At 49.2% G+C, this 15,776-nt stretch overlaps 2 protein-coding genes across 2 annotated transcripts in view; one reads left to right on the plus strand and one right to left on the minus strand.

The window, feature by feature from the left end:
• Positions 1-1,028, minus strand: part of LMBR1 (limb development membrane protein 1) — a 140,814-nt gene extending 139,786 nt beyond the window's left edge. The window contains exon 1 of the mRNA XM_082847001.1: positions 801-1,028. Coding sequence (XP_082703127.1) covers positions 801-866 — 66 coding nt within the window. The 5' untranslated portion in view covers positions 867-1,028. The remainder of the gene's footprint in view (positions 1-800) is intronic.
• A 13,288-nt stretch (positions 1,029-14,316) lies between these two features.
• The window catches only part of NOM1 (nucleolar protein with MIF4G domain 1), a gene marked incomplete at its 5' end in the record, with an annotated part of 42,416 nt that continues 40,956 nt past the window's right edge, over positions 14,317-15,776 (plus strand). Inside the window, one exon of the mRNA XM_082846875.1 lies at positions 14,317-14,472. Within this exon, the coding sequence (XP_082703001.1) occupies positions 14,317-14,472 (156 nt within the window). The remainder of the gene's footprint in view (positions 14,473-15,776) is intronic.

Here is a 15,776-nt window from a genome sequence, read left to right on the forward strand (position 1 = left end):
ACACAAATGCACAACATGTATATATTTTACATTGCTATGAAAACATAAACAAACACAACCACAACGTGTTCTAGCGCGCCAGGAAAAGGTAAACACATCAACGTAGACTCCTACGGCCGAGCCTGCTTCCCGACCCCTGCCAGCAGCACAGAAGAAACAGGGGACCAAGAAAGGATGACTTCCCTCAGAAGCTGCTTCCAGGGCACAGAGGACTTCTGCCCAGGCCCTCAATCCCACCCATCGCCGGCCTTCACACCCAAACGCAAGGTTTCGGGCTCAGCCCTAGAAGGGAGGAGGGCGACGGGTGAGGGGCGGAAAGGTGGGCGCTAACCCGGCCGAGGTGACTAGTCGGGCTGGGAGAGCGAGCCCGGCCACACCCCGGCGCCTGCGCGGGGCCCCCCAGGTCCCGCCAGACAGCCGCCCGCACACCTGTCTACCGTGCCAGGCCAGGGACGTGCCAGGCAACGGTGCGCGGGCCGCGGGACTGTCGTCCACCGCCTGGAGGGCCGACGCCGCTAACCCGGCCCGGGAAGAGCCCCGGGGGAGGAGGGCGCAGGCGGCCCCGAAGCACTCCCGGGGGCCGGGCAGGTGACTCGACGGGACCGCGCCCAGGACTGAGAGCAGGTGGGCGCAGAGCGGGGGGCGGAGCCTGGGGGAGGGGCGCGGCGCGAGGCGGAGGGGCGAGGGCGGGGGCGGGGAAGCGGCACAGGGGAGACCGCGAGGGCCGCGAGGGGGAAGCGAAGGGGATGGGAGGGACAGGCGGGCGGCAGGCTGGGAGGGGGCGGGCGGAGGGCGCTCACCGTGGACTCTCGCACTTGGCTGTGGAAGTGCTGCTCCCGCGCCGACACCTCGTCCTGCCCTTCCATCCTCCTTCATGCCCGCCGCCACGCCGCCCGCGTCCGCGCACTCCACCGCACCATCGCCTGCCGGCCCGAGGGGCTGGACGGCCGCCCCGCCGGCCGGGACGGGAGCAGCCTGCCGCTGCACAGACCGCGACCAAGACACCGGGCGCTGCCTCAACCGCCGCCTCAGAAGAAGCCGCTCGGGCTGCTGAGGGCGGGCGCCGCGCGAGCCGGGGCGGGGAGGGGGCGGGTCTTGACGTCAGAGGAAGGCGCCGCGCGTCAGAGGAGCGCGCCGCGACGCCTGAGGGGCCTGAGGCTGAGGGGCGGAGCCTGCCGGGCGGGGCTTGGGGGGCCACGCCCCCGGGGAGCGGAGGCCGGCGGGCGCAGGCGAAGTTCCGCAGGGAGCGCGGTGAGGAGCTAGCGGTTGGGGTCGGGTCTCCGGGCGCGTACTCCCCCCGCCGGTGAGGGTGAACTAACGGTTAGCAGGCGTTTATCCTGTATGGCCGCAGCAGTCAGCGCCCTTCACCAGCACGAGCCCCGCCTGCAGAGCCCTCGGCGGCATCCAGCAGGAGGCCTCCCGCGGGAACTGTCACTCCGCCAAAGTAAGTAAAAGGTCGGAAACTGGTTGTTCCTGGACGCGCTTTGGGCGGAAACCCCGGAAACCTGGCTTCTCTGGGTCTGATAAACGGTTGGGCCGCCGCTGGTCTTGTGCTTCCCCACCTGGAAAATGTAGATAGCCCTGAACGTGAGGCCCTTGCCAGATCCGCGGGCGGCCCAGTACTGGGGAGTTTACATGATCCTCCTGAGAGCCTCCATGGTCCGTTACTTTGGGGACGGCCAAACATGCCACATACAGTACATAAGTCCCCTACCTACACATGAGTTACGTTGGAGAGCGTTAGCAAATCTAATTTGTTCGTTAAGTCCAAGAAGTTAGCCTAGGTAGCAACTAACACAATTGGCTCTTTACCGCTGCTGTTAGGCTTGCTTCCGGACATCCTGGGCTTGAAATAAAGGTACTGTAGTACTGTACTCCGTACAGTACTGTACAGTAGAGTACACAAAAGCACAACCACTTGTAGAGGATGCACGCACGTGACAATTACGCCAGACACGTGAACTACCTTACCTGATTGGACGTTCCAACACACGTTCATATTTTTGAAAGTTGCAACTTGAAGGTTCATATGTACGGGACTTATTGTAATTCACCCCTATTCTGCATTAAGTACTTTTTTGTTGTTGTTTGCAATAAAAATGAATCTGAAGGAATATTTATCATTTTACTTTTGGATTTTGGGCGTATAAGCCACTTAAATTGCTATTGGCTGTGATGTTTGGCATCTCTGAGAATTCTTAGGAAGGGAGAAAACCTACAAATTGCTTTCAAATTATTTTTATGATATATGTTACTTTAGATTTTGAAGTGTCTTTTTGTGATTTTGAATTAAAAGTTTTTTCACGACTCCACCTTTTTTTTTTTATGGCCCCTGAGAAGCTTGTAGGCCTCCACATACGGTGCCTATAATGCCTTATGCCAGAAAGTGGCGGTGGGGACTTGGAGAACGTGAGGCTTGTTCTGAGCCAGTACTGCTGCTGCCATAGGCTGATAAGAATACAGGAGTAATTTTCAACTGGTTACATTCAGTGTTCATCTCTATTTTTTTGAAGTCCCTGAACCCTAAAGAACCTGGGAAAGATAAAGAAGTATCTGTTTTTCTGAACACCCAGCTTCTGAGAGCTGGGTTAAATACCTGCGTGAAGTGACCTGGATAATTTCTGGGGTAATCTCTCCAAATCAGAGGGTAATGAGATCTGATTTTAAGATGTGACATTTAGACACATATTCCAGAAAGTCAATACATATGGCATTTCTGATCTTTCTAACCCAACGCTCCAGCCATCAAGACCTTTTTATTTTCTTTTATGCAGCTGTCTGTAAAGGTTCACTCACCTTTGATCTTAGTTGTTTCCCTGTGTTTGGTACTTACAACACTTAGCCCAGGGTAGTAGACCTCAAAAATGCCCACAAGCTCTTCCCTGTACACTCACCCCTTTGCCTTGTGGCTTTGCCCCTCCTCCCAGCAAGGAGTGGAGCCTATTTTCCACCCTTGAATCTGGGCCTGGACGTGTGACTTGCTTTGGCCAAAGGGACATTAGAAAATGCGAAGCTGTTGAGAAGTGCTTGTGCGCTAGGGCTTGCCCCTTCTCGCGACCCCTGGGCGCCCTCCAACTGCCATTGTGTGAAATCGTCCCACCCGAGCTCGTAAGGGTGTCCCAGTTATCTCTGTCACCCCAGCTGACACCCTCTTTTCTGCATCCCCCTAAAACGTGAATTCCCCCAAAACACAGTTCTTCCCCTTTGCTGGAAGCACTGCAATGCAGTATTCTCATTACCTGTAGAAAAAATCAGACTCCGGAACTGGCATTCAAGACCTTGACGTCGGGGCCCCGCCCTGCCCTTCCAGCTGTTCCCACTTCTCTGTCTAAAGAACCCTTCCCTGCAGGCTGGCTTCCTCCTCTCTCCAGTCCCCTGGGCCTTCCCGTTGCCAAGGCCTGGAACTTGTACCCCTTCCATACTCTCTTCCCTCCTCTTCAGGTTCCGTGCTACCACCCTTTACTGTCCACACCAAGACCTTCCTTCTCCAAAAAGTCTTTCCTGGCAATTCCAGTCTCTTCATTCACTCATTCATTCAAAACCATGAACACACCATGGAAAGAATACTGCTTCAGTCCCCGCTCTGGGGGTGCTTACAGGAGGAAAACAGAGAACGTACAGCCATCCACCTGACACCTGGCACACACGACCTTATGTTTTACCTCAGCGTTTCATGTGTGTGTGTCTATCCACAGTCAGAGTACAAGCTCTTTAAGGTCTGGAGTATCTCTTCCTGCATCATGTAAACCTCCATGTATTTCCTGCAATACCTATTAGAATGGTTTGCCCAAAGGACAGTTTACGAGTATTTATTGGTCAATAGATTGCCCTGAGAAATTCCCCAAAAACTTCTTCAAACTTCAGTAAGTCTTCAGATTTCTATACCAAGGTAGATAATTGTATGGACATTGCCCGTGTGGGCAACATTACGACTTATGTGCCGACAAATGAGAATGCTGCTTGTTACTAAGTACTCCAGTTTCACTATCACGACGTGTCTTTGAACCTGCCAAAATTCAGGATGGTTTCCTTCATTCCACTGGGCCTTGCTTTGATTCTCTTGATTACAATGAGATCAAAGTTTTGAGACATAAGGACATAGAGACCAATTTTTTTCTTGTCTTTATGCCCCCTACAAAAGCAAGCCAAGCAATGTTCAGATGTAAGCTGAATTCCTTCCAGCCTCTATTAAAGGGCTTCTTTTTTTCCTTTATCCAGATACTCACAGCAAGAGAGTTAAACAAGCAAAAGTCTAGAAACAAGCCAGCTGTCCCTCTACAGTGGAAAGCATAAACAGATTGTGATGTGTTCACGTACTGGAGTTCTACCCTGGCGTGAAAAGTCCACGAGCCACAGCTGCAGGCAACAATATGGGTGAGTCTGTGCAAAAAGAAAAGGTCACAGAAGAATACATACAAGCATGATTCCACTTACATAAAGTTCAAAGCCATGCAGAACTAAACAGGATATTACTTAGGGATTCAAACGTGTGGTAGAATTATAAAGAAGAGCAGTGATAAACCTCTAAGAAGGAAGGTCAGAGGAGAGACTGGGCAGAGGCATTCAGAGGGCTGCAAAAGGAATGATAACACTCGTTTCTTACACGTGCAGGGTGGGGCCAGGGGTCACAGCGCCTTGTTGCATTGTTGTTTGTGCATCGTATATGTTGCATAAACTATGTCTATCACTATTGAAATAAAGGAATTGTTTTAAGAGGCACCACTGTCTGGTAGCCTAAACTGGGTTCTCTGCCTCAGCTTGACCCCTTGCTAAAGGGAGCATCTTAGAGTGGAGTCAACACCAAGCAAGGATTCTGGAAACCAGGTTCCAGCTCTGCCAGGTGTGGCCTTTTGGGCCTCGCTTCAGTTACTGATGCCTAAGGTCCTTTCAAAACTCTGTTTATGGTTTTCAAAGTTAATTTGGAAACTTTCCACACAACCCTGTGTTTCGGCCGGAGTTTTCATGGGTCAGAGGAAGAAGAGAACGGGCATTGGTTGCTTAGCTCCAAACCCGAGTGTCATCCTGAATTGCACGCCGCCCCTCACGCCCCAAAGCACACCCATCACCAAGAATTGTCGCCTCTCCCACCAAAGCACATCTCAGGTCAGCCACTTCTCTCAGCCCTACTGCTACCTCCTGGCCAGAACCACCCTCAAGTGGCCTGAGCCATCTCCCCACATCCCCTCTTCCCAGCCCCTTGTCTGCCCCCCACCAGTCCAGCCCAAGGGATAAGCACGGAAGTCAGACTTCTCCCTCCCTCCCCCCCACCCCCCCCAGCTTCCCATCTCTCTTAGACTCAAACCCTAACCTGCCATGGAAACCTGCAGGGACCCCGGACCCTGCCCTGCCCACCTCCTCAGCCTCCTACCACGGCCCCACTGCCTGTGCCCTTTTGTCCGCTCAGCCCAGAATGCGCCTCCCCTGGGTCACAACCGCCCCCTTGTCGCTTCCACCGCAGCATGAATGTTATCAACACGGAGAGGCGTCGGAGACCAACCCAGGTGCTTGCTAAGTTCACCTTATTTCATTTTCCTCAAAACAGGCCCACTGAAATTATTTCTGTATGGGTTTGTTTTCTGTCCAGTCTAATTTGTCTGGTTCACTATTTTCAACACCAAGCACAGTGCCTGGCAAGTATTAGGAGCTCAGTAAATCTTTCTTAGATAAAGAACTTAATGTGTGAATGGGGGGGGTGGGAACTAGCTTTTGTAGAATAACCAGTACATTCCAGGGGTCTCATGCATTATGTAATTTAACCATCACAATAACTCTGTGAAGTGGGTATTGTCGGCTCCATTGTACCATTGATGACACTGAGGAGAGGGTAAGCGCCCTCACCTGGTTCACATAGTCCACATTCAAACCCAGATCCACCTGACTTACTAACTCCTGTCCTTTCCACAGAACTATTGCCCCTCGCCACGCAATAAAACCACAACCTGGCTTCATCGTGGGTGACACAGAGGAAAACTCCCGGTCCCTCTGTTGGATGTTCTGCCCTAACCACTCACCTCCCCTTCCCCCGAAATTATTCTGCCCTCATTTGTGTGCCTGAGTATGTGCTCAAGCATACCAGCAAGTACAGCCTCCCTCTGCCCCTGGATCTGCAGGAGTGGTGTAGTAGTCAGGGCTCTCCAGAGGAAGACAGCAATAGGGGATACAGAGAGATAGACACGAAAGATAGATATATAGATAGACAGACAGACAGGCAGACACAATATGGTTTCTAACTCCATTCTCTAATGAAGAGCCAAGGTTCCTTGGGAGGTGGCTGCTTCTAGGGCTGGGGCAAGAAATACACAAGATGAGCCTGGAGCATCTCGTAGTGCCAGAAAATAGGGAAGTGATCAAGGGAATTCCCTGGCGGTCCAGTGGTTAGGACTCAGTGCTCTCACTGCCAGGGCCCAGGGTTTGATCCCTGGTCAGGGAACTAACATCCCACAAGTCTCACGGTGCTGCAAAAAAAAACAAGGTGATCAAAAACCAAAACGATGAAGGCATGGGGTATGACAGAAGGACACAGGCGCCAACCTGAAAGAGTTCCCAATGGCCAAAGCAAAAATAATTCGAACATCAAAATAAATAGCAAAGTATTGGGTTAGAATTAAAGTATAAAGTAAATATTCATGAGTCAATACTGATATAAACAAATATTAATTTAGGTAAATTCTCCCCCACAAAAAAGTGGAGCTTACCTCCGCGCCCCTGAGTGTCACTAGACTTAGTGACCTGCACCCGAAGAACAGACGAGAGAAGGAAAAGTAAAGTAACTGCGGTGGAGAAACCTGGGGGTCAGTGTGAGCGCCATCAGAGGCAAGTCACGTTGGCAGCGTGCACCTTTGATGTGGGCTGATGAGAACGGCCCTTCACCCATGAGGCCTTTCTCCCAAAACGCACACCCTCAGTCCAGCCATGAGGAAAATGTCAGACAAACTCACATTGAACAGCGTTCTACAAAATACCAGACCAGTACTTGTCAAGGTCACCAAAAACAAGGGACGTTAGGAAAATCATCTCGGGCCGTAGAGGAGGCTAAGGATAATAATGTATCAACATTGGTTCATTGGTTGTGATAAATGTGCCGTAAGTAAGAGGAAGACAGCGAGGGGGCCTGGGTACGGGGAACACAGGAACTCTTATTCTCTTTGCAACTTTTCTGTAAATCAAAAATTTAAAGTTTAGTCTTTTTTTATATAAATTTATTTATTTATTTTTGGCTGAGTTGGGTCTTTGTTGCTGTGCGTGGGCTTTCTCTAGTTGTGGTGAGCAGGGGCTACTCTTCGTTGCAGTGCACGGGCTTCTTATTGCAGAGGCTTCTCTTGTTGCAGCGCACGGGCTCTAGGCGCGCGGGCTTCAGTAGTTGCGGCACACGAGTTCAGAAGTTGTGGCACACGGGCTTAGTTGCTCCGTGGCATGTGGGATCTTCCCGGACCGGGGCACGAACCCATGTCCCCTGCATTGGCAGGCGGATTCTTAACCACTGCGCCACCAGGGAAGCCCCTAAAGTTTATTCTTTAAAAAGGAAGAGAAAGAATACCAGGTACTTTGCAAAATCTCCAGGAGGACCAGAGAACCATACTTGAAGGAAAGATGCCCAGTCAAGAGCTGGTCCCTTGAAGACACCAGTGCGCCATTTCTGAGTGTAGACACACAGCCCACCCACGGCTTATCTGACGCTGGTCACTTCTAAGACTTCTCCTGTCTGGACCCTGGATGTGGCCCATTGGCAGAGCCCGGGTCATGAGCACACACCTGAGCTGCAAAGGAAGTGAGTGCTATTTTCCACTTCTTTCATGGCGTAGACTCCCTGCTTCATAGAATGGGGGATTCCCTTGACGTAGGAAGGGGCTTCGAGTATTGTTCAATCAAAAGGAATTATGTGGTCCAAATACAAAGTTCTCTAATGACCCAGCACACTCCAAGTATAAAATCTGCACTCGAAAGAAACAAATGGGCTTTAGAATTTTGGTAAGTGGTGCCCATCCAGTGATGTGCCGGAGACCCCTGGCACTGGCTTGTGAACGCAAGCTGTTAATTTTTAGGAATTTTGCGAAGCCAGTCGTTAAACACAACACTGTTTAAAACTAAATTACATAAACTTACACTTAATTAAACTATATTTTTTAAAGGTGAAAAGTACTGAAAATCCATCGTGTCCTAATTATTGCATTATACTTTCCTTGAGTCTGCTTACGAGTCCTTTACAACGACGTGCTGCTCCTTGCTCAGTGGCCTCACATTGGTAGCCGAGGTTGGCCGTGCTGGGAGCATTTCGACCGTGGAAATCAGCAAATGCTGCAAATCAGGGCCCTTTCCCTCCCCCTTGTAGAGCTGGTTATTAGATACAGCATACCAGCGGAGCCAGCAGAGATTTTAGAAAGAGCCTAAAATGAAGATTTTCCTTATTATGGGCTGAAGTCAAACAACAGATGATCAGAGTTGGCATCGTTTCATGGAGACTGAGCGAGACTCTTGCCTGCTGGAGGTCATCCCAAGTGTCTGCAGAGCTGGACCCAGGGGCCTCCTGAAGGGGAAACAGGATTTTTCTCAAGAAAGCAATTTTAAATCTGTGAAAGTAAATCAAAGTTTAGAAACGTCCATTACTCCGCGCTGATGAAACACTGGCAGTTCGTATATTTGTTGGTGTTTTAAAGGGGCAGAATAAAGCCATTATTCCCTAGTGCAGGGGGGGGTAGCATGCGTGGGTCCAGGTTCAGGGAGGGGATAGAGGTGCTGGTCTGTGTCTGTTCATTTCCTGGGGCCACCATAACAGAGTACCGCAGACTGGACAGCTTAAGCAACAGAAATTTATCTTCTCACAATTCTGGAGGCTGGAAGTCTGAGATCAAAGTGTGGACAGGGTCATTGCTCCTGAGGCCTGTCTCCTTGACACGTAGATGGCTGTCTTCTCCCCGTGTCCTCATACGGCCGTTCTTCTATGTGTGTCTGTGTCCCGATCTCCTCTTCTTATAAGGACACTGGTCACATTGGATCAAAGCCCATCCATACGACCTCATTTAACTTAATCACCTCTTTGAAAACCCATCTCCAAATGCAGTCACATTCTGAAATACTGGGGATTAGGAGTTCAACATGTGAAGTTAGGGGGACACAGCTCTGCACGGGGAGCATGTGAAAGTCTATTCCAATTGCCACTCTTCTCTCAGGGAAATAAACGGCAAGGTCAGCCACCAGAGGGAAGAGTGCGGAGTAGTGTTTGAGGTACTGGGAGAGAAAAGGTGGGGTCGTACAGGAGTGGCTGGGGGAAACACATGTGACCTCTAAGCAGCACTAAGCTCCAGTCAAAGCCCAGGCACCAGGCCTCTGCTTCTGACCACCCACGCTGCCCCGTGATCCCTGGCCCGGCTCAGCAGCGCAGTGCCTTGGATGCTTGGCCTGACCTCTTGTGAACATCGTCAGATGAACTGAGAGCTTGGTAATTAGATGGGAGGGTCGTTAGAAATGTGGTCTCCAATCTCAGAGTCCTGGGTTAGAATGTCAGCTCCACCACGTCTAGGTTTCAGGACCATGGACAGGTCACTTACCTGCTGTGCCTTTTCTCTCATCTGTAAATGGAAATAAAGATGCTTGCCTGATACGGTTATTCTCATTAAACGACACATCCATAAAGTGCAAGGACACAGTAGAAGTTAGCTATCATCATCACACCAGTATTTGAAAAGCCAGAATCTAAGCATGGCTTGTGTGACATTTACACATTGGGTTATATATCGATGTTTATGAAATACAAGTTTCTAAGAAATGCATAGCAAACTTGTAACTTTTACACAGGAGATTAAAGACTGAAAGAATGCTTTAAATGCATGAAAGAGCTTTAATTTGCCAAGAAATTGTGTGGCTGTAGTATCCATAGGAGTTGAGACTTACAAGGACGAATCAGAGGAAAGGAAGGGATGTGGACCTGTAATTAGCTGGGGGGAAATTACAGGGAAACATGGGAATTTAAATCCGCAGCTAAAAACAGCAGCATCCTCCTCCACTTCCTCTTCAGCCTTTGGTGTCAGTTTCTCATTTTAACAAGATTTCATCTTAGGTTAATTGTGTGAATTTCACCATCCCCGGCTAACTCTCCTTGAAGTATAAATTACTAGGTGATCAAGCGGCTGCTAGTAGGAGAAAGGAGAGAAGAGGCATGAATAATTCCTGTGTATTCAGGATTTGGCCTTCTTCACCCAGCGTGCTGTTGGCTTAGTTTAGTGTGTACCCTCGGGCCCCCTACCCTGTACACAATAACCATCTGACAGCCACGGGAAAGCAGGACCCCAGGAATTCCAAGATAAGAGACTTGCACAGACATCTTTAAAGTTCCTTCCCCCGCCCAGGCAGTGTAGACACAAAAACACCTTATCTCTGACTGAGAGGAAGCGTCGTTTCCCACCCAGGACCCCGGCTGAATGGCAGGAAGTGAAGCAGGAAGAACACGTGGGCGCACGTGGCAGGCGATCCAGGAGGGAGACGGTTGCACAGAGGCCCAAGGAGAGGACAGGATGCGACCTCAGGCGCACCGCAGACTCCGCCTTGTTATGAAAGCCTAATGGCGTGAGCAACTCCAGCCCCGTTAGACGTCTGCCGACCAAGGACAGGAGCAGGCCCCTGCGTGCGGTTCTGGCTGTGCAGGTGTGCTCCGGCCTTGGCACAGTCATGGCGAGCAAGCTGCCTGGTTGGGGGATGTTCCGACTGGACAACCAGTTCATAAACTGCCCGAGGAGGGGGCACTGAGAGCTTTGGGAAATGGATGCTGAACTTTCAGCACCTTCTACCCTAGCTTTTAAATTGCACTTTCTAAAGAGGAAAAAGATGGAAACATGAGGAAGCCATACTTAGGAAGGTAGTCCTTCTCTGCTCGCCCTCAGGCCCGTTCTGTGGGTGCACCCGGTGGGGTAAAGGTTTCTAGCCATTCCTCCAGATTTTTCTACTCATAAATGTGTTTTTTAATTACACAGTTGAGATCTATTTTGCTACTTGATGTTTTTATTTGACAGTGTATCTTGGCTATCTTACATGTACAGATGTATTCCATTCTTCTCACCACTTAGTCGTCCATTGATTAACTAGTCCTTATTGCATGTATTTAACCAGTTCATGTGGATAGACTGTTTACAGTTTACAGTCAGATTGTTTACAGGTTTTTTGTTTTGTATTCCTATGTAAATGATGTCGTGCATAGATCCTTGTACATATTTATTAGCACACGTGTACAGATCTTGGAGGCGATCACCCACCTCCCACTTGGGAGTTTCCAGAAGGTCAAAGCAGCCCAGATGCTTTTGGAAAAGGCTGCTTCATGCCCAGGCCCCCTCCCAGCAAAGGGTTCTAAGGGGGACCGGGCAGGGACAGAGCCAGAGCTGCCTGGAAGGGGGGTGGGTTGCATCCTGAGTCCCCACTTGCCACCAAGCCTGGGTGGAGAGACAGTGCCTGTAGCACGTCAGGGAATCCACCAGGAGAACGCAGACCTCATCCAGGCCCCCCCAGTGGCCGCCGGCTCCGAGCCCTGGAACAGGCCCCCTGAGGACAAGTGACATCAGCAGCCTGGGAGCTAGACTCTCCCCTCGCCGCTGAGATTTAACCCCTGAGAGCCCAGACCCAGAAGTGAGCAGGTGCAGGTGCAAAGGGCTGGGTTCAGGGGTGAGTCCATTGAGAGTGTCCTCTTGTCCCCACTTTATGCTTTCCTGGTTACTCTCAAATGTTTGTTTTTCCAGATCAACTTTGATATCATTTGTTATTACCTCCGAACCCCCCAAATACTCTTGGTCTTCAGTTGGAATTGAGTTATGGGAGAACGGACATTTTTTACAACATTTGAGTCTTCCTGTCCAAAACAAGGAATATCTTCGTCTGTATCTAAGTGAACTGACATCTTTCTATCAGCTCTTGGCTCTGGGGTGGCAAGCCACACACCGGGGGCCAGCAATATGTGAAGTTTCTCTAAGACCCCTCCCCCTCTCCAGGCTTGTCTGCCCCAGGGCAGATCACGCCCAAGGAGGCAGCCTTTCTACACAGTTAACCCAGGTTCACTGTCACGGCAGATGTCTCCTTGAAAAGCCAGCTCCAAGCGGTTGGCTGTAACCTCACCGGCACCAGGCGGCCCCTCTACCAACCGTTACTTAAGGAGCTGGAAGGGCTGATCTGTGTAGCTTGTAAAGCTTGGCAGAAATATCTTGGTCACCTTTATGGGCTCCCAGGCAGCGGCATTGCTAAACATCCTGCTACTAATGTTCCTCTTTTACAGCACTTTTAAACCAATTTTCAAGTGAGTGTCATAAAATCACTCTATCCAGGAAGTCAGCCCCATAATCTCCAGGACATAAACTTTAAAAGCAAGGTGTAAAATGCCAATGGGACGCCCCGACATGCCTCCACTCTGTGCTCAGGTGTGAGTTTATTAGCAAAGCATTAGGCCGTAAAGGTCCACTTGAGAGAGCAGACTGAAAGCGCACCGATTGTAGGTGGGGCCTGTCAGGTGGTGAGAAACTGATCTGGGAGGACAGGAAAATTACTCCAATGTCAGCAGCACTTGCTAATTTCCAAAGTGTTTACCTTCTGGGGGGGTTTCTATGACTGTAAAACATTGACACACAGACACACACACACAGACACACACAACAGCCTGAAAGGGACCTCCCCGGCGGTCCAGTGGTTAAGACTATGCACTTCCAATGCAGGGGACAAGGGTTCCATCCCTGGCCAGGGAACTAAGATCCCGCATGCCACGGCCAAAAAACTAAAAAAATAAAAAAATTTTTTAAAGATTAAAAAAAATTAAAAAACAGTCTGAGACCCTCGTGTTGCATCGTGTTTTATTGTGTCGTGCGTTGCAGTAGAATTTCTCACTGTCATTGTTGTCTTTTTGTGTATTTGTCTCCCTTAGTGTCAGTTCTCTAAGGGTAGGGCCCACGCCTGCAATTTCCCTCTCCCGCACCTGACACTGTTCTCACAGAGCTTCTTTGGAAAGGCTTGCTGTCGACGGTGACCCGGAGGTCACAGCCGGGAACAGGCTCGCAGAGGCGCCTGTTTGTCTCTGCGTCAAGAAAAGCGTTGCTTCGGAAAACACTTCATTAACCTGATGTTTGTCTGATGGGAGCCGTGTGTGCCTGGGCTTGAGTGTCACAGAACGTTAGCAGCAGTTGGGGTCCCTCTCCCCGACCAAGGCTGGCGCCTTGGCTGGAGGCTTGAACCTCACCCCACCCCACCCCCCTCGCCGTTTGTCCTGCTCGGGAAGGGGAGTTCTGAGGAGGAGGCCGGGCAGGGCTAGGGGGCAGCAGTGGCACATGAAACACACCTGAAAGCGCGCCAGTGGCTGCACACTCTCCCAGGTCCCCACGGGGCTCCTCTGATTGGTTCTTCCTGCCGCTGGGCCCTCAGAGCCACCAGTCTCTCTCCATGCCAGGGTCCCAGGTGTTGAGCATAGGAGCCCATCACAAATCACAGGACTGGCATATTTTGCACCAAAGGTGATGCTATTTATCCTACTTATCTTTACACTGAATTTTTCCTTTACCATGGACTTAGCCCGGACCTTAGGGCAATATCTTTTAGAGGAATCAACTGACAATGTTACAGAAGAAGAAACAGGCTGAGAGAGGAGAATGCTCCATGGTCTGGCTCCTGGTTCCTCCTTTACACCTCATAGATTCCCCCAATGTGAGAAAAGCATAATAAACTACGGTTGTTCACTGCAGAATGGGCCTTAAAATGAGAATCTATCCTAATTTATTAGTACTTCCCAAACTGGACCCAAAAATTTTATCACTAATAATGTTTTACTTTTATGGGTATTTTGTAGCTCACAAAGCACATGTTATCCGTTATTTAAATTCACAATAACCCAACAAGACAAACTAGGGTTGTCATCCCTTTTTAACAGATGAGGAAACTGAAATATAATGAGGTAAACTAACATACCCAGGCTTGCAGTTGGTAAACCACAGAGCAATTCCAACCTTCAGATCTCTGTTCCAAGTCCAAAGCTCGCTCTCCCGCTCTACGGAGCCATCCCAGGAGAAGGGATGAGTTATAGATAGGGATAGAGATACAGTTACAGTGTGGACAGATGCAGATGTAGAACAATCATAGCTACAGATATGGGTAGAGATGTAGTTACGCTTTTGCTATGGATGTGAATATAGATGTGGTGGTGGTTATGGATGTAGAGGTAGATATATAGTTATAGAGAGACATAGAGATGGAGATGGAGAAGGACATGCAGGTGGGGATGGAGATGCAGATGGAAATGGAAATGGAGAAGGAGATGCAGATGGGGATGGTGATGGAAATGAGAAGGAGATGCAGATGGAGATGGGGATGGAGAAGGAGATGGGGATGGAGATGCGGATGGGGACAGAGATGGGGATGGAGATGCGGATGGGGACAGAGATGGAGAAGGAGATGCAGATGGGGTTGGAGTTGGGGATGGAGATGGAGATAGAGATGGAGAAGGAGAAGGAGATGCAGGTGGGGATAGAGATGGAGATAGAGATATGAAATGCCCCTTGAGCTGGCCGAATTAAAATTCTAATATGCAACTAGAAAACCCTGGGTCTAGATACTCTAGCTCCCGGCCGTTCCCTTCTGTTCACAGAAGATCTTGTTTAAGGGAGATGATGCCGTAGAAATGATGTCTGTCAGGCTGAAGAGTTCTGGGACTGCTGGTTCCGTGTACTGAAAGGGATGATAAAATTTCCCTTTCTCTTGTTCATCAGAATTAGCCTTTAGGACTTCCCTGGTGGTGCAGTGGTTAAGAATCCACCTGCCAATGCAGGGTACACAGGTTCGATCCCTGGTCTGGGAAGATCCCACATGCTGCGGAGCAACTAAGCCCGGGCGCCACAACTACTGAGCCCACGGGCTTCAACTACTGAAGCCTGCACGCCTAGAGCCCGTGCTCTGCAACAAGAGAAGCCACCGCAATGAGAAGCCCGCGTACTACAACAAAGAGTAGCTCCCACTCACCACAACTAGAGAAAGCCCATGCGCAGCAATGAAGACCCAACGCAGCCTAAATAAATAAATAAATAAAAATCAGCCTTTAATATATTTAGAAATTTTGGAGCTCCCTGGGACATTCTGGGATGTTAGTTTATATATAGTCCTACTTTGTCTTTATATATTTGAAAAATAAAAGGTGAAACTCAAAGGAAAAAATGAATAGTAAAAATATTTGTTGTAATTTTTACTATTATAAAATTAAATTATATTTTAAGAGTTCCAATACATTTCTAACTGTGGTAGATTTTAAGGTAATTATGTGTCTCTTCGGTAATATATTTGCTATCAACTTATTGCATAAAAGGATTACTTGCGAATTCAAGATTATTTTTAGATTTATAGCCCTTTCAAGTGAAAAGGGAGTTTTTCAGGAGTACTTCTGATTTCCAGTTTCTGGTGAATTTTCCATTTGCCATCAGTAATGCTCCCTGCAGAAATCCCCCTTCATGTAAATCGAGCCTGACACTCCTATAATGCACAGTGCAAAAGAGCGCTCTTAGGGCAGGGAATAACGTGCGTGAATTATGTCAGGCCACCATGCAGAAACCGTTCATCCCACAATTTATGAACACAGATGCTCCCAAAACATGTTTTGGTATTCTAAAGAGATGTACGTGTTTTTATATTCATTGGCTATCTTGATAAATGCTTATTGTGGGCACAGCAAAAACTGCTGATTTGAAAAGATATTTTTGTAAACCTTTTTCGGCCTACCTCTAATGTTTATTACTCACATGATCAAAATTGTATGGCTCTATTACCCAGTCTAA

The sequence above is a fragment of the Leucopleurus acutus genome (assembly GCF_964270905.1).
Source record: "Leucopleurus acutus genome assembly, chromosome: 9".
NCBI lineage: Eukaryota > Metazoa > Chordata > Mammalia > Artiodactyla > Delphinidae > Leucopleurus > Leucopleurus acutus.